Source organism: Neodiprion virginianus, chromosome 3, assembly GCF_021901495.1.
Source record: "Neodiprion virginianus isolate iyNeoVirg1 chromosome 3, iyNeoVirg1.1, whole genome shotgun sequence".
In the NCBI taxonomy this organism is placed as follows: Eukaryota; Metazoa; Arthropoda; class Insecta; order Hymenoptera; family Diprionidae; genus Neodiprion; species Neodiprion virginianus.
The window spans coordinates 22,715,506-22,735,289 of record NC_060879.1 but is presented as its reverse complement, the minus strand read 5'-3'; the positions used below and the strand labels follow the sequence as shown (position 1 = coordinate 22,735,289).

The 19,784-nt window shown below is 34.1% G+C and overlaps 1 protein-coding gene across 5 annotated transcripts; it reads right to left on the bottom strand.

Moving 5' to 3' along the window:
* Nucleotides 1–394: 394 nt before the first annotated feature.
* Nucleotides 395–19,382, bottom strand: LOC124301184 (serine-protein kinase ATM). 5 transcript variants are annotated; one of them, XM_046755947.1, is made up of 19 exons: nt 18,929–19,381; nt 18,379–18,516; nt 16,670–17,120; nt 15,404–15,757; nt 14,579–14,981; nt 13,698–14,022; nt 9,560–13,358; nt 9,107–9,436; nt 8,338–8,640; nt 7,297–7,511; nt 6,867–7,210; nt 6,292–6,770; nt 5,987–6,210; nt 5,286–5,402; nt 4,740–4,895; nt 3,883–4,028; nt 2,713–2,819; nt 1,757–2,035; nt 395–1,164 (listed from the first exon to the last, which is right to left on the bottom strand). In XM_046755947.1, the coding sequence occupies exons 1-19, from the start codon at nt 18,998–19,000 to the stop codon at nt 986–988; spliced, it is 8,421 nt and encodes a 2,806-aa protein (XP_046611903.1). In that variant the 5' UTR covers nt 19,001–19,381; the 3' UTR covers nt 395–985. The 5 variants fall into 5 exon arrangements, with proteins under 5 accessions (XP_046611903.1, XP_046611900.1, XP_046611904.1 ...); XM_046755944.1 differs by having other exon boundaries at nt 9,560–14,022; nt 18,929–19,382; XM_046755948.1 differs by having other exon boundaries at nt 9,560–14,022; nt 17,027–17,120.
* Nucleotides 19,383–19,784: the final 402 nt, after the last annotated feature.

Below are 19,784 nucleotides of genomic sequence, written 5' to 3'. Positions count from 1 at the left end.
TAATCGGAGGTTGTTGGAGGTGTTAGGGGGTGGTAGGTATTTATTATCCATGTAGTGTTAATTTTTCTAAACTTGTGCCTATGCAATAACAGATGGTTTGGTGAAATCAGTTTTGCGATGAAACAACGAAATCATAAACGTATAGGTGTAAAAAGCGAAATTTGCAATTGTAAGCGTAAAAAATAATTATCAGTGATTATTTATAGTCTAACGACGGGACTAGTTATTCAACATAATTGCAAATTTTTTATGTTGATAATGAAAATAGGTCTCAATACCGTCGAGTGTTGATTGGTATACTGACCATCAATTAATAAATCGAACAAAAAGTTAATTAAACAATTAGAAAAACCATTAATTAAATCCTAAAATTAATTTATAAATCAGACAGCGCTACTACGAACTGAAAATACGTCTATTTTGAAACCTATGTTGCCTGTAGCTCTCTTTTAAAACCTCAAGATAGAATGTATTTACTGGTATTAACTTAACAAGATATGAGTACATTTATTTAATAATACAATATTTTTTGTAGTTAGTAATACAATAACAGTATAAAAAAAATGTCAAAACTTATACTGAATAAAAACTATGCTGTACATGGTTCATCTTTACTTATCACATTCGTAATATCACGACTTTAGGTAGTTATGCTGATTTTCACTTCAAATAAGCTTGTATTGTACCAGTGATTTGGCTTATTATCTGTTTGATGAACCTACAGTAGACGTTCTTGCAGCCCCGTACACAGTTTCATGTAAAGAAATTTGGCTTTCGTCGGGAAAACTATGCGAAACATTATTATAAAAGTTGATTATTATAAAAGAGAATATCACAACAGTTATTCAAACCTTCTTTTACGCATTGCAGATTTTATGGCACTGTGAAATTGTAGAGATACTTTGATAATTCGAATCTCCCGGAAGGGATATCGTCAAGTCAGCAGAAGTACAATAAAGTTTTATTATACAGATTAAATGGCAAATCATAGGTAGGGTTGCCACCCATGGTATAATCGAGACAGATTAGTTGGATCGTGGGCCTCTTGAATCAATCTCTCTACCTGCCCAACAACACTGGATGCCGAACCCTCTTCTGTCCCCTGCAGTTTCTGCTCTAATCGTAAGAGTGCTCTCTCTGCAAGTTTGTTTATTTCTCCAGCAGCTGTAAAATACCTATCATTATAATACGTTGCACCCTGTCATTACAAAAAGTTCGAACCAATTACAAATTCAGTGTTGTACAAGATAACGAGTACGTAGATGATTATCAGATTGTTCATATAGAAATTCATCCAGATCAGATGAAACGTAGTATCTCATGCAATTATTTCTATAAAAAATCAAACTCTTATGTCCATATAGATAATCAAAACGATAACGATACAATCCGGAGATTCTAGATAAACTGAGGAAAAAATCATTGATTCCGCGAAATATTTCTTTACGGCATAAAAATTCATGTGCCTCAAACAATCCAATGTTTCAGCATGGTGGATTGCAAAAAGCTTCTTTCAGGAAGACATTTTTATTGAATTATTTACTTTGGCAAAATTATATCAGAGTTTTAACTTCGAATAGCATCGCTTAAATGTCAGTAAGCAATTTACGTCATCTTTATGTTGTAAAAAAAAAATTACATTGAACAGTTCATCTAGATGAAGATAAAAGATAAATTGGATCTGTCTAAGATCATTATCCTTGATGAAATGATCTAGCTAATATACCATACTGATTACAACTATATCTGCACAAACCTTTTGGTTGTTCCGAGGAACCTTCTTGTTCGCCTTTTTGAAGACTGTAAGCCTTAGCGGGAGTTATGGCCCATGAAAAGAGGGGATCATAAAGAAGCACTTGTAGGAGTGTTATAATGATTTCTTTATGATGTCGGAGCACGATTATAGTCTCCTCGCAACTTCTCCTCAGAACACCTTCTACCCCTGACACACCCATCGCAGCCTCAATATCTCTGGTCAATCTAAATGGAACGGTCTCTGGAGTCGGCAACACTTTACCTTGCTCAAATGCAATACCTACGAAAATTAGTTAAATCGATATTGCAAAATGTTCTTGTTATGCATTCACAGAAATAATATGAAAAAATACTTAAAATTATACCAGTGTAAAAATCTGTGGGAATAGCGAATTTTCAAGTAAAATTGTGGTTTCATTTCTTGTAACGATTTTGTTATGGAAAATAGTAAAGCATATTTAACTATATTAGGACGTTTCTAATGAAGGAAATTGATGAAACTTTTATCATGATTATTAATAGGTGTGTGCAATTAATTCCAAATCACGAATAGTTTGACACAATTATTTGAATAACCGAAAATTGGATTCACTTTTCAAATCCAAGTTCACTATTCCATTTATTCGAGCACCATTTTCCTGCACACTTATTTGAGTCTAATTACTTGATCTTATATTTTTTTGTATAACCGATTTTCATTCCAGGAGAATTTCCATTTCAAGATTTGGAACATGATACAATTTTGATCACAATGGGTAGTTGATCAGGCTGTACTGTCGGTACATGATATGCAAGCATCAAAATTGTTGGTGTTTGATAAATAAAAAAAAGTACATAATGCGGTCCATTGCGCTATAATGTATTCCTTTATTTCTACTTAGGTATAGATTTGGTGAGGATCTTCTACATAAGACCTACACCGATAAAAAAAAAACATAGAATGATGAATTAACTTACCGAAGTCGATATGAATTACTTCAGCTGTTAATTTGTCCATCAGGATATTGTTCACGTGCCGGTCGCCAAGCCCCAAGATGTACCCTATCATTGAAGTCGTTGCCACACTGATAAACATACAAATAAATACTTTATGTGGAATACTCTGTCGAGTAATTTTGACCCTCACCATTTCTAATTATGTCAAAACTTTGTCAAGTATTTCTGACAACACCGATTCGAAGAAATGTTTTTTGGATTGATTTACTATTGAGGCAAAAACATTCGAACATATTCATAGTTCCACGTTTTTCAGAATTCTTAAACAACTCTCGAAGATTTCGTTCGTTAAGATCGGTTCTATGATGGAATAATTTTTTTCTACCGTTTGGAGTCCTTACCCAAATTTTAGATTGACAAAAATCAATGTTTTCATATTGAAAATTTACAATTATTGAAAAATTTTCTACTCTATGAAAAACACATTAAAATTGTCTAGAAGATGAAATTCATTTTTTTTTACCATATCTTATGATGTATCTGAAATATGTTACTTAACAACATCGCTATCACCTCATCTGAATTTAGAATACATTTTTTTTTTTTTTAATGTATTTTGTCTTTAAATTAATTTCCAACGAACCATGATAAATTTATTTATTAATTTTTCTATTTTTTTAAGCACATTCTTATGTTTATTAATTGGAACGTAGTTAACCTGATACTTCATAAAATTTTTTAAAAGCTTTAAAAATTTAATTTCACCTTACCACCCCACATGCTACCAATGTATTCCTCATGAAAATCTGTGATTGAAACGCTTTTTTATTTCTCATAAGAAGTTCCTCATTTATGATGATTATAGCTGTTTAAAATTGTCCAATCTAGAAGCATCTGATGACTCACAACAGAATGAGAGCAGGGTTGGCAGATCGTCATTTGATCATTATGCGTTCGCTACCTGTTGTGAGTAAATGCTACCAGATCGGCCAATTTCAAACGGCTATAATTTACAGACAACAAATTTCCTGTCCTATAAGTAAAAAAGGTTCTAGTTGGAGATTGTTATGAGGAACACATTCGTGGCTTACAGGGCATTTAATCCTGGGTCACCCTATATGTTAGTACAGTATAGTAAAATGTATCAAAACTTCGACAGGGTTATATGTTTCATCTTTCAGCATGACTTACCTGTGCACATAGGCTAATCTTCGCTCAAACCAAGTCTCTGGGGATGAGAAACTCTCCAAGAAGAAGTAATGGAAAACTGGATGAAGATGTTTACAACAATCTATATATACCCTAAGTTTTTCTTGGTTTGATTTCTTGAAGACTGCCTAAAAAGAGAAGAAAATATCATGTAGGAAGGTCTCATTTTTTATACATACACAGACACAAATTATTTTAAAAAGCGCCGTTCTTTGGCAGACCCAAAATGGAGATCAGAATATCGAAGAAGATGGAAAATGTATACCGCCGCTTTCAACACTTCAACAAACAGCATTTTGCTATTCAATTTGGGACGCAGTTCATAGAGACTGACCAGAAAGATTATTTAGATCAACAAAGGTTTCTGTGTAGTTATTGGGAAAAATATTTTTACACAACAATCATAATTAAAGTTGCAGAAATATTTCGTTACCTCAACAAAAATTTAAGTACTTTGAGTAAAATATTTTTCCCACAGCCTGCAGATAAGCCGATAATTCATGCAAGCAGTTCATTGTCTTAATATAAAATCAGATTAGAATTGGGAGCTTAGTTTTCATTCAGTTCATTACGGTGATTGTGTATTATTGATAATAAATTGAAAACAGCGATCTCTTCATTTCATCATCAGTTACTAGGACACCATTTTCGTCGCAGATGATTACCTGTTGTCATTGATTTTTCGGATTAGACAACTAATAGCGGACTTTAATGACTAAATAATGCTAAACAATTAAAATTTCAATTCGTTTCAATCGTCACAAATTATGTGAAAATATATTATTACATAATATTTATCGATAATTGTGACAGTAAAATAATACATGTTCTCTTCTCACCTCCATTTTCATTCTGCATTGCCTTGTTGTATAATCATTCGGATAGTATTTTTTATGAAGTCCCAAATACCCGGGAGATCCCTCAAGAATCGCACTGAGAGGCAACGTATTATTGCACCATTCCAAAATACCGCATCTTCGAGTAAGAGGTACCACCTGCCAAAAGTAAACTGGTTGAACAATCGATTGTTTCAAAAGAAGCTTTGATACGCATTTGAAGGTGAAAGAGCAGGGGAAGTTTTTATTATGGCAGTGACAAAAATGAAATCTATAGATTTGCAGTGACAAATTTTGGTTTTCGTGTCTCCATGATGTACCGAACAGATTCACCAATTTGCCATATTAGTAAGAAAAATCTACGCGATAACAAGCAAGGATGAAGGACATTGATTACCCTATGTTCACTATAATTAACACAAAAAATACGACTGGAAATTTTTACAACAATTCTCTGTTCTCAACATTTGAATTAGATGGTATGGCCCATTCATCCTTAATGAATGAATGTGTGATTACACTCGTTCAAATCATTTGTCATAATCATACCTTATAAGTACGGACATTCAGTCTACGCTTGTTGGCCTCTTTGCTGGTTTTGAGAAGCATATTCATAACGGTAAATACTTGTTGCATAACTGCATCCTGCCTTAAATCATCTCTTCCCTGAAAAAAAAAAAAAAACATTAAATGCGTCGTTAAAATTTTTTAGTGTGACACAACAAAAGAAATTATATTGACCACTAACATAAATGTGTTTGACAATAGCACTATTTTACGGTAGGAACTTGAACTGCTGATTATTGATTATTGTTTCTAATACAAAAACAGCACCTGTTATCACAATTTTATCCATAACAATGAAAAAGCTCGCAATTATTCACATGAAAAACTTTGGAAGGTGCTCGAAGTGGGATCAGACGGCAGCTACAATGGATTTTATGAATCATAACATTTAATTTTATTTTTTCAGTAAAGTATCTTCACTTTGTAAATGTTTGTACATATATTATTATTATAAACGCATCGGTGCTACATGGTAAAAAATTTGAGTATCCTTTATCCCTGATGCTGTGATAAACCTCGCCTCTAAAATTTTTGAGTAACTTTCGTGATTATTTTTAGTGCAATATATAAAATATATGTAATACGTAAGGGGGTTTCTGAGAAAAATTATTTGAAATTTTGGTGGACTTCCCCATATGTATTCATGCATAATGTCGTAATATTAATACTTATTACGTATTTACCTTAACTAACTGATTCCTCCTAATACCATCAGTCCCCAGGCAGGTAATTTTCTTGGGAGCATTGATACCTCCAACAAGTTCAAATTCATTCGCATATTTTTCAATGCTCACAATTCGATCGTAAATTTTGTTTGGTTTTATATCAATCGATAATGTTGGTATTAGAGTATATTTGAACTTTTCAATTTGTTGAACTGAATGAGAGTGGTTCGGCACTGGAAATTCTGAACCAATCGAGACATATGATTAAACATCATCTCAATTTTAAATCCTGCTGTACTTAGCAAATCAGGAATTATACATACTTTGGGAGTTACTTTTTGCGGTTTCCAAGTTTGCTAACATGATCAAGGAATGTGCCAATTTCTGCATTTCTTGTATGATGGGATTGATATTGGTAGACATGAGATTTTCAATCAGTTTTTGTGCAGCTAGAACCCGCGGCTCAGGGCTGATCTTCTGCCTTTTTTTACCTTTTTGGAATTCATGATCTTTATGCGAATTCATTAGCGCCAACAGTACTGGCAACGTATGATGCGGATGTTCGATAGCACATCTTCGTAATAAATCATAAATCTGGTTAGAAAATACATCACCAGAGTTTGTCATATGTGGGGCTAGTTGTGGCACAAGTAAGACAAATTTGTAAGATTGAAGTTTGTTGAGATATGCTTCTAGCAAATCGCTGGATTCTTTATTATGAGTATTGTCAAGCCATAAAGATACTAGTCGAAACACCAACAAGTTGTGATCCTCCCCTTGCTGCAATGTCAATATATAATACCTGTGATACAATAAAAATTAATCAAATTGTAGATATTAATTACTTTGCTATTTGTAACGTCCAAATAGTTATACTTAAGCTTCAAGGATCACTTACTTCAATGCAAACAGCAAGTACATATTTTTCTCTTTTTCAATATTTTCCAACTCTGCCATATCGTTACTGGTTTGAATTTTATTGAAATTAGCAGCTCGCCTCTCGTCGACATCTTTTGGATGCTTGGACAAAGTTTCAGCTGTCATTTCTGAGTAAGCCACACACTCCTTAAAGCTTTCAAATTGTGGTGATTTCATGTAAGATAATATTCGCTGGTATTGAACGTCAGCAAATTGTGCTAAAGCAGCTTGTGTATCTAACACATTTTTTTTGTCTCTCTCTGTTGGGTTTTCTATCTGCTCACTGTACTTCAGAGATGTCAAATAGTACTTATCAATAACCCTCTGCAAAGATCGAAATAAATCCTTAATCACCTCTGGTGACATACCTAGTGAGATCTCTCTCGGAACAAAGTGAACTGGATCATTACTTGCGGATTTTCTGATTTGGTTTCAGCCATCCAATTTCCATATTGTGCAAATGCCTGTGCTTGCATACTTAGACTCAAGGTCTCATTGAGTAACAAGTTATGAAGAAGATGACGGCCAAGTTCTTGGTCCCCACTCATCCATGCCAAAACCGCTTCTTCATATTCCAAATTAGTTTTTACTTCGGCAGATAATTCAACCTGTTTCGCCAAACTGCCTATCCAATAAAAAATTATCACAATTTACTAATGAATTATCTCCCATATTTTAAATAAATTTATAACTGAAGTCTTCATATTTTAAACAATTTAAGAATTTACAGAAACTTCTATTGATATCAGAACCAACTATAGTTGATGTTAATGTTTAGTTAAATTTTGAGTGCAACTAGCTACTCGACAACTTTCTTTCATTACTTTTCTAGAACTTTTCTTTACTAGTAAACGAGCCGTAAAAATTATATTTTGTACGTTACTTGTCATCATTGTATAAACCAATTCAATTATTCAAAGTACCATCAATTATGATCAAAATGTCTTGTCATTAAAATTCTCTTGTTTTTTTTTATAAAATGGTTTTTTTTATTACTTTTCATCACCTGTAGTGAAATGAAAAAAACTATTGGTTTCGATTGAAAACGATTTTCTCCAATTTCAATAAATATTTATGTTTTTAGACGTCTGGTATTGGAAAACCAGGTTTTTAGAAAAGTAATGATCTGTCTGTTCCGACAAACTACCGCTATGATATCGAAAACGACTGGATAAAACAATCTTGAGATTTATACAATTTCACATTCAAATGATAGGCATACAAATATATGACACAGTTCATATGACGTTTGTAAAAAATTTTATACAAACTGCTCTAACATGAATAAAATAATAAAATGAGAAATAATTTGAAAATTCGAATCAGCAAATTACAAAGGTGGGCACAAGTGATGATGAATAGTGTATCTTTTTCTTATATGAAATGGAAAATCATCATCGGATTATAATTAAATATTTAAATTACAGAGCAATTTGGAGAATTTCACATACCTAAGACTCGGGCAGATGTTTGAAAATATCCATGCTTCTTAGATAACTGATTCAATCGAAAATATGTATCAACAAGAGCATTTTTGATAACTTCGTTTTTGCTTTTTTCATTAGATTGTAACAAAACAATTCGTTGTGATAAAATCGGTTCAATATATTCAAAATCATTAACTCCCATAGAATCTTGCGTGCGCCATTTTTCAATCATTAAACTATAATCATTAATCTTTGCAAAGTATATTTCTTCAATTTCACGCAGCATTTGAAGTTGAGATAAAGCAGGGTAGATCGTCTTACAACTTTCTGAAAAAATTAATCATTTGAATAAAATCATCATTATTTACAGATTTGGAGAACTTAAGTTTTGTAGCCGATATTAGCCAAATAACGTGTTATCATTTTTTTTTTTTTTCAAATACTCCTGGACTTGACTTCTCTTATTTTTCAAAATTATCTCACTGTGCTATTTCTGACGAAAAAACGAAGATTGGATGTCTAGAACCTAAATTATAAGGTTTACATTTGTTCAATATTTTCTGCATTTTTTACAAGTACCTGCAGTTTTTACACTATATCGTATGTGCAGTGATATTCATGTATGTCCGTCAACATCTAGCTACTTATTTTCGGTTCAAAACAAAATGCGAGTCTCGATTCTATATGAATTATGTGAAAAAGTGACAGAAGATCCAGCCAATTCTTTCACGTCGGCTACAGAATATGACTACACCTATACAAACTTAATCACTAAACGGATGTCATTTCTTACCCAAACTGATGTTCCGCAATGTGTTAATAATGCTAACGCGTCCATTATTTATAGAAGTTTTGAGGCCGTCTGTGTCAAGTTCATGAAATGATTTAAGTGCGCGATAATGAAATAAGGGATAGTTATTATTGCCAGAAGCTTGAAGGCTAATGCAGTTCTCTTGTTGCAGATTTATCATTTGTTGGGATGTGGATATACTCCAATCTGACAATCGCCAGGCACACTCATATCGACAATTGCTATCTATTTCTTCATCGCTCCTGTCAATGGTTTTCACAAAGGCACCTAAGAGATATTGTAGACCAGAATGCTGCAGTGCATCAAGTAAACCTATCAACAAAGAAATACAATTACGAGGTGGAACCAATATTACCAGTCACTGGGTTAACGAAAATAGAGCGAAGCATGTAATTTAGAAGTCATTATTTTCATAGAGTAGATTCATTTGCATACCTTTGGTTGCTTTTTTGTTGCCCAGCGATACTTCTATATCATATGCAAGAAGTACTTTGTTCCATTTCCGAAGCTGAACGTAATGTTCTATTTTGGCTGAAGCATTTTGAAAATATGACCTGCCACATCCATAAATAGCATCTGGATCTCCAATTTTTATAAACGCTTCTCTCAGAATCTCTTGCAACACATTCCCATTTTCAGATTCAATGTCAGAAATGTAATCGATGGGCGTTGAATAATCAATCACTGGACATTCTTTCAGTAATTTTTCACACCACAATTCAGCATAGAGCACGGATGTAAAATATGCTGAACAGTACTGAGCAGCTTTTGCTACATGTAAGTAATTTAATGGAAATTGATAATTGTCCATCGACTGTGATCTTATGTAATCAACTACATTCAACATGCACTGAACTGATTGCTGATTCAAACAGATATTATAATGCATGTCACTAGGGGATGATTTGTTTTTCGACTCATTGGTATTCATAAAGTGAAGATCAAAGAACCGATTGATGTAGTCGCATATTCCAGTGCACAATTCTTTTTCTATATGCAATATCAAATGAATTATCCATGGTAATATTTTTTCACAAAAGATCACATTAGCTCTACAAACTGGTATCAAATGTTTCAAGTAAGAGTCACTGAAACAGTTCAGTATTTCACATGTGATGTCTGATATCCAATCATTATGAGAACGCTTCGATTTACTGAACCACAATTTTTGGTCCTGATCGATGCAATTGATGAAATTTATCTGATCAATTGTATAAATTTCTTTTGCTTGACTGGGTTTAGCAACGAATGGTCTGATGTATTCAATTCGCAGCAATTCCTTAGTAACTTCAAACTGTAGTTTTAAGTTATTGAAACTTTTTTCGACACATATTTTTTCTCCCCAGTAAGAAGCCATGATCTTGTATAAGGCTTCAGATGTGGCAGTGAGAAGCAATACGTCGGTGTGGATCAAGAAGCTTGATAAGAGAACAAGCATTCTGTAAGTACATGCGAGCATCGGGTCTGCGAGTAACTCTTTGTGATCACTTTCTGGTTGTAAGATCATTGTTGATAAATCGGCAGGCCCCAACTCGCCTAAGCATTTTGCAGCCCTGAGCGAGATATCGGGATCAGAAGACGAAGTCAATTTCACTAATGCACAAATTAATTGATGCAATATACTAACAGCACAATCTTCAGAAAATCTTTGAACAGACCCAAGGCTCTGATAAATTTCTTTTAATTCTATTTTTCGCGTCTCCAACTGCTCCAGTAAGTTTTCAAGTTCTGCAATACTGTAGTCCCCCGTGTTTTCACTTCGTGTATTTAAAAAGTGTCGAATTTCGTTCTCCAAGCTGTGCTTTTGCCAGCTCTTATATTTCAATTTGAAATGTATATCTCGCAATACTTGAAAAACTTCATCCATGGGAAACGAATCTAATCTTCCAATCGCTTCTCCAAGTAAATGATTTTGTTCCACAATAAGGAAGGTCAATATGTTGGAAGCATGTCTTGTTTCATTAGTTTTTACAATTGGTATCATACTCGTCACTATCGACCTCAAGATCGGTTCAATTTCAGTGTGCCTCGTAGGTAAAATGTACTTGAGCACATGGTAAAGGTAACCACAAGATGCTTGACGAATACACCTTAAATTTTCCTGTGTGAGATTAATCAAGGTGTAACAAATATCTCTGATAATGTACGCCGAGATCTGATCAAAATAATTGCGATCTATTTGCTGTACTAGCATCATTGAAAAATACATGTAATGATGGAGTGCCTTTGATTTATCCTCAATCGTATTTACATTGTAAATACTGCATTTTAAATCCAATAATACTGCTTCTATTACGTGTTGCTTCTCTGTGGCAAGGAGGTGAAGCAAGGAATGACCAGGTCTCATCATATTCTCATCTAAATACCTGAAACTGCGCATAATATCTTCATGCTTGAAATGTGGTGGATCATTGGACGAAAATTTAATTGAGACTGTTAGAAACTCCATGAAATGATCTTCATCGTGTAAACGTTTAATCATGTCAAGTATAACGCTTTTTAGATTCTTTTCAAGTAACACAGACATTTTTTGAACTGTTTGAAATTCGTTTTCATTGTTGTAAAATTGATTGAAAACATCAGTTGCTCGTCGGATATCGAGAACACTAATGCTAGCAGATGGTGTAACTGGGTCTGCAGAAATACATGGTAACAGCCAGGCGATGAGACGTGGAAAACAATCCTCGACAACTTTGTTAAATGTCATACCAAATTGATTGCATAGATTGTATGCCTCTTTCAAGCTGCATTTTTGAGTGACTATCGGTACGATAATGTCCATATGCTTTTGATAAAATTCTTGATCGGACGAGCAATGAGCTAGATGTAAAGGAAATTTTTCTAAAGAACACCCATTTCCCAGCCAATGTGTTAGAAGGTAGTTCAAATGTTTTTCAACTAGGGAAGATGATTCTTTCATTTGTAAAGTCGCACTGATGCTAGCTAACATCTTCTGTGTAATCTTGGAGTTGACGGTTTTGTCTACAGTCAGTCGAAACGTGGTTAGCAACGCTTCGCTGCGAAATATAGCACTGGAAAAAATCACAATACCCATCATATGTAGAGCACTTGCGACGCGATTCGTTCTTTCGTCTTCTTTTACTTTTGCTTTGAGTTCCCCTTGAACAACGAACAAACTGTCGACCACGGTCTTCAGATTGCGAAAAAATCCTTTCAGCCATTCAAGATTCACATCACATGAAGCAAATAATATTTGCAAACACTTTATGGCCTGAAGACGAACAACATGAAACGGACTTTGAATATACATTAAAATATCTTCTACAACAGGTCTATCTGCATTAGTGTGCCATTTAGCCCACTCGAAAGTGGTATCAATTTTTGCAATCATTTCAAGACAGTGAATGAACGTAACATATGTTGATGGACCGTAGTTATTTTTATTTTGTAGAAAATCATGGAATTTGTGTAAAATCCGCAGTGAGTTTTGGCGTTGTACAACAGTACCTGTAGACCTCATGTGGAAAAGCAGTTTAGATAAGATTTTTAAAATACTAGTGGCAGCTTCGTTATCCTTATGCCAAATTATACATAACTGCTGTAAAAGTTTCAACGAACTTTGAATCATTTTTCCAGAAAGTGATGCCGACTGACAAGACGTCAATGACTTCAAGACTTGAAGAGCCATTTTCAAGTCATATATTTGCGTCAGATCATAATTGTCTGACTGTAGAAGAGTTACCTGCAAATTTTCCTGTCTTTGAGTCATACCATCGCTGTTAACCATACAGCAAAATGATGCACATACTGTACAGGCTTTCATTCTTATAATATTAGCTTCTGACAGAGAATCAGTTTTCTGAAACTCATCGCTTTTTCTTATAAGTCTATGCCTTTCCGATAAATCATTCATATTTTGTATATAACCAATACTTGTGTTGCAATCATCCATTTTGGATTCATCATTCATATTTCGCAGTCTTTCGATATCGGTCAGTGATAAAATGTTTTTCAGCATATTAGATTCCGTGGATGACCGAAGAATATCAATTATGTCAGTGTGATACGGTGTGTTGTACAACACATATAGAGCTGCCAATATGTCTATAAGAGATTTTCCCCTGAGCTTCCTCTTAGATTTTATCATTTCTTCGATCGACAGCGATATTTCTTGCAACGAATTCTTGATTATAATGCCAAATGATACTTTCATACTTTCTTGTGCGATATTCAACTGGCAAAAGTTCGAAAACACCTTAGCAACGACTGCTGTCTGTAATATGAGAATATTTACAAATTTCGACTCACTGATTAGAGTATTTTTCGTTACCAAGTCATTGACAAGTATATCACAATTGGTTTTAACATACAAAACGTTGTTTCTCAATGCTTTGCTTTGTGGAAAACTGTTGATGTTGGTTTCGTCACACAAGTTACTTTCAAATGCTGTCAACAAGTGTACGCGCTCCATACTTGTAAGACTGTCTCGTGCACTTTTACGTGGCAAGAAATGATTTGATAGGGATTCGTTATTCATCCCAAGCCTTGATTGAGAAACGTTTGATACGTTAACTTCAATAACATTGTGCCAAGATTTCAATGTCAAACCAACCAACAGCTCGCAAACATCTTCAATAGGAAACTCAACATTCCATTTACTTTGAGGGATGGCTAAAACCCATTGTAAAAGGCGTACTTTTACTGGTACATCATTATGTAGCATCAAATTATTCTCATGTACAGGTGGTTCTGCAGAAAGCTGTAATATATGATGCTGACAAAAAACCAACAGACTATGAATACTGGACTTTGACCATGTGACTGTGTCTTTCAGGTATAAGTTCAAAAGGTCATTGGTATCAATTACTTTCTTGTTTACCAGAAGAGACTGCAACAGTTTATGAACTTGATCGTCGTTCTCTTTTTTGCTTACTGACCTGAAATAAATATGAACAGTGTAACTTTATGTAAAAAATAATGGTAACTTCACTACGCTGAATAAATATGTACAATTCTTGAAGTACATGTATTATACTGACATGAAACTCACAATAGCTTGCAAGCAATGCACCAAATATACCTGATAATAAATAAATCATAAACAATACACCTTTCTAAATTTTTAATTGATTCAGCTTGATTAAAAACGCATTTTGTCGCTGATACTGATTGGTAGTTCTGAGCGAAGTTCTTAAGGTGTACATGAATCTTGATAAGTTACCTTGAGGCTATATATTTCGCTGCGCTGTTTTCGTCTTTTATTGAAAATCAGCAGTAGTGACAGTGTTAGTTTTTGATCAAACTTCATCAATTAAGACTTCAGATATGTAATTCAAGAAGAATAATGAAAGATCAAAGATTGTATCATCCCTACAGCAAAGCCGAATGTGAATAAAAGATTTCATACTAGCGATCTTACTCCATGCCAAAACTTTAGTGTATTTAGATACTTGAATTGAAACCTTACTTTTCACAAATTAATGTTACACTAACCTGAGAGTAGTGTTCCATATCTTGAGCCATATTGCTTGAATTTCAGTATTTTTTATCAAGTCAGTCGAAAGTTTTTTTTCAAATTCTACCATAACTATACCCAATTGCCATAGTTGGAACATGACATCGGTATCTGTGCATGCATTCAGTGATGTATTCAGAAATTCGAGTAATGGAAGGAAATTACTTTCTTTCACACATTCAGAATACTCTGTTATCAAGGTGCTCAAAATTTGTACCGAGTATTTAGATTCATTAAGTGGGGTAGTTATAAGAACATCGATCATTCCTTGAACACCAATGACAGTTCGCTTGCGTTTCGGTGGTTGCGGCAAAAAAATACTTTCATTTATTGAAATGTCACTGTCAATGGACGTTGAATCATCTTTCAGTTGCCATGAAACTGTGAATCAAAATTACCATTGTCAACGTAGAACAGTTTTTTTAAACAATCCTACAATGATAATAATCAATGAATTTTCAAATACGGATTGACAGTTTAGCAATTGTGAGTGAAAATCGAACATTTTATGCAAAAACAACTCGACTCTTTATTGCTATTTCTCAAGGTTTAACTTATTGGCACAGTGAGAATAATCACTTTATGGTCCTGATTGTAATGGAAAAAACCAGAACAACTTAGTTTAAAATTAAAAATGATCATCTTTTTTTGTTGAAACACTTCGAAATCAAGGTCTCAATTATCACATATAATATCTATGCTTTCAACATATTCCTGTGAGAAATGTAGAGAAACTTAACCATGTATGCAAAAATTACAAGTTACGATCATTAAAACTGTATTAAGAAATTAATCCATCTTACCTTCACAAGCGAGTTGAATAAAGCTGTCTGTTACAAACTCTAATGCGAGATTGTTTATAACCATGCAATAAATTGCACGCAATATATTATTCCATGTATCCCAATTGCAAGCATAGGCTGCGTTATGATTTTGCGTTACACTTCCAGGGTGGTGAGCTCGAACTACTAACAGCATCCAGTCATATTTAGCACAGCTACCATTCAAATCGATTGCAGAACGCATAACAATTTCTCCAAACTCACAAAGAGCCATTCTACTTTCTGGACCAACTTGTTGACATACAGCATTTACTAGTTTGAATGTGTCATCGGAAAGATTCCTTGGGTCAGACTTTGCATCATTGAGGACTTCGACTAAAAAAGTGATTTTTACTTGTAAGTATAATTTGGTATTGCTTCATTTGGTTATTTTTGTACATAACTGGCATTTGAGTTCATTATGTCCAATTAAGACCAACAGAAACTGTTTGATGCTTGCAGGAGGGGTTAATCACTGTAATAATCTGAAGTACAATCTCATCTAATTCTGATTATCTCTTGTAATCTCACATAATCCTTGTAATTTTTTTAACCATTGCAATCTTCTATAATCGATTGTAATCTTTGATGATCTCATTAAATTCTTCATGGTATCTTCGTAATTAAAAAAATCTCTTGTAATATTAAGACTATTTTGTAGTCCTTTTGCCGCATGTAATCTTTGTAATCACTATTAATATTTGTAATCCTGGGAATCGTAATTCTTAGGATACTTGTGATCTTTCTGATCACTTGTGATCTTGATAATACCTCGTAGTGTTTTGTATTTTCTTTGTATTCTTCATGTTATTTTTCAAATCTAGAAATCCTCGCCGAACTTGAAATTTTTGTAATCTTTGTGGCCACTTGTAATCTTTGCAATACTTTGGTATCCTCTATAATCTTTGTCTTTCCTTCTAATCTTCGTAATCTGTATAATCTCTTTATAATCTGTGTAATTTTTTGTAACTGTAATCGGTATAGTCACTTAGTCTTGGAAATCTGTGTAATTTTCTTAATCATTTTATAATCTGTGTAATCTTTGCAATCTCTATCATCTTGGTAATCAGCTTGTGATCTTGGAAATCAGCTTGTAACCTTTGTAATTGTAATCAGTGTAAATCAGGTTTACATAGTGACTAATCCCTCTTGCTTGCATAAACTGTGAGCAATTAAGACTGACCCTGAATACTTGGTTTGGAGAATGAGAAACCTCATGTACAATTTGGACTTGATGCAATTCAATACCTAAAAATTGAAGAATCCCTTTCAACCTTAGAGCAAGATGTGATTGTGTGCAGCCATGTTGTACTATGGCACAAATTGCCCTCAAAATTAAAATCTTGTCAATGTTAGGATGTGGGTTTTTGTACAATCCAATACAACTATCCAACAATTCCTTCCAATGAGCAGATGACATATTAGTTTGGTATTGTTTAACCGGCAGTACATGGTTCACCAAAATAGTGAGGTATATTTTTTGATAATCCATGTATTTGTGATCAGAAAAAATTTGAAGTATCAGTCCCACAAGGTCGTCACATTTTAGAAATATTTCAGAGCTGTTCGCTTTCTTGATTGTGTCCAATATAGTAATCGAATTACTTCGCTGAACGGACTCCTTGTTTTCCTGTGCTCGTGATAGTTTAGATGTGGAACATGATGGTTTATCGTCCACTCGCATTGATCTCTCTGCTTCCTATGTTTAAAATCAGAAACACAACAGTGTTATTCTGATGATAATATACGTTGACTGATAAAATTTTCCACTATATATATATATATATATATATAGTTAATACATATATATATATATATATATATATATATATATATATATATGTTAACGATTTGAGATAGTGTTGACTAAATTTCAAACGTTCATTGGAGAGTTTAATAAGACGAAAAATCTTTAATAATAACCAATAACATGATAACAATGGAAGCAATCATTGTGACTGTCTTGTTATAAAAAGTCGCAAAACTCTAGTGCCCATTTCAGTGATTCATAATGTATGATGACACCAGATATTAAAGGAAAAAAAATTCTCCATGGAAACTCATGCACAAAGGATCTTTTGCAAATTATCTTTGAAACATCCCTTCTGAATCGAGTTTCGATTATAAATTTTTTTGCTTTCATCATTGCAATCGTTTGACACCACTTGAAGCTGTAGTAGAGCTTTTCTGTTGGAGGGTCTTGGTAAATATCATAAAATCATTCAAAAGTTGCATAAAGTAACTAATTCTCGAGAATGAGCATTTGTAGTCAGAGAGGAGGAACCGAGATTCTGAGAAATATATTCCCCTCAAAGCCCGTGAGCTATGTTGAGAGGTTGCAATAAGTTTGATTTAGAATTGAGATGAATCAGAAAAGTTCTATACTGTGTGATTTGCATCAATAGACAAAGTTGATGAGTGTCATTGTGACCAATCAGACGGCAACTGTTAGGATTCGTATGCTTTTTGGAATCCGAAGTTCGCAGACTTTTCCAGGTATTCCAGCCTGAAAGTAGGATTTTTCTAGTAACCTAGTAATTCAATTAGGGCTGCTTTGATGATGTAACCAAAAAAATTCAGTTGACACCCCGCAGGATAACGATCATAAAGCGGATGCAGGGGTAATTCTGCCACCCTACACTGACTGACCCATTTAATATGGAATTTGGACGTAAAAATGAATTGGCACAGTAGAATGCCGCAATTTCACTTTTATAGTTTCAAAACACACAGTATAAAAATTCAGCATGTGATTAACACTACGTCTATTTGCACAATGGATACATCCTAAATATGCCAGTTTCGCGAATCACGTATTTTCCCGAAATAATTAGAGTGATTAAAGTATGCCGTAAAGTTTCACTCTGTTGTGCATATAAATACTTCCTTTAATTTAATAGAACATAAATTCACAATAAAAACTTATCGAGACTAGTTAGTACTTTCAAAACACTTACATGTAACAATACTTTATGTACAGAGTACATAATTGCAGTCCAAGTAGTTGCTGTTCCATTCTGAGTCTTTGAATTTGTATCAAGTTCCTCTATAGCTTCGGCACTGTCATACAGCTCTATTAATTTTACAATGCATTTCTGTAAGATAGAGTCATAAAATGATTATAAAATCCAGCATGTGAGGAGACAGAACAAATAAAAGTTTCAACATGATCTCTCAATAAACGAAATGTTGGATAAAGGAATAAATTTTTAATAAAATCTAGTATCAACAAGTAAAATTTATGCAGACTTCAGATAAAATTTAGCACTAATTTACATTTTATATCCTGCATAAGTTTTTCATGATAGTTCACAAGATTTTTATTGTTGAGCATCACGCGTGACTTTAATCATAATTGACATACTCGGCTGCTGACCACAGACAACTTGTAGCTGCTGTTATTGAGCGTCACAATCTAATATATGGTTCGCATAATTAATGGAACGACAGGAGGAAAATAATATGCTGTAATTGTGAATAGCGCCTGTTTAAAAGTATGAAACATACCTTTCTATCTGAAACTCGACTGGAACTCGCAAGTGAACACACGTCGTGAAATGCTTGCTCGTATCTAGGCATCGTTGACAATTGTCAATGAAGGTTAGACGCATTACCACAGTTCAAACTTTGAAATTTGTGATTGCCGATTTGTGCGTTCAGACACAAACTTGAAAAACAATAATCTTAAATTTCTATTCAACGTCACTCGTAAGTATCACTAGATATCACAAGCTTTACATTAATTAACTGGCTCGCTCAACTCGTCGCCCGCCAAAATTACCTCACTCTTGAAACGCGATTCGCGAACGACTGATTTTTAATATAAGAAGGGGAACTACGCGTGCGCATTCAATCAGTCGCATTCGAGCACCTGTTGCACAAACGCAAGTTTTTGTTTATAATCATGTGAGAGAAAGATCGAAATAAGACGAAAATGATGAACTCAGTTCTTTTGTTATCTCAAGTGGCGCTACTTATTTGGTGTAACGCATTCCCTACCCTGAACCTTTGCACGAATCTAACGCTGCAGGAGTAGGTCACTGAAATATAATGAGTAGACCTGCAAGAAAGAAAATTCATATTCTCCGCCATTTTTCGCACATGTTCACCGAGGCGAGCGCCATCTGATGGGTCGCAGGACGTCGTATTGTAAACTTCTGTGGGTGCGTTCCGAAATTAGCTGCCAGTGCTGTCAACAATCTTTTATCTCTCTTGCGCTGCCAAGTTAGTGAATAGCTCTGTCTCCGTTCTAGAGTTTTAGCGCTGCCAGTTAGTTTCGGTGCATGGTTAGACGCCGTATACCCTCCACACTGTGCAAATCCATTTGAGGCAATTCATTCCAGCCGATTTCAGCAATGATAAT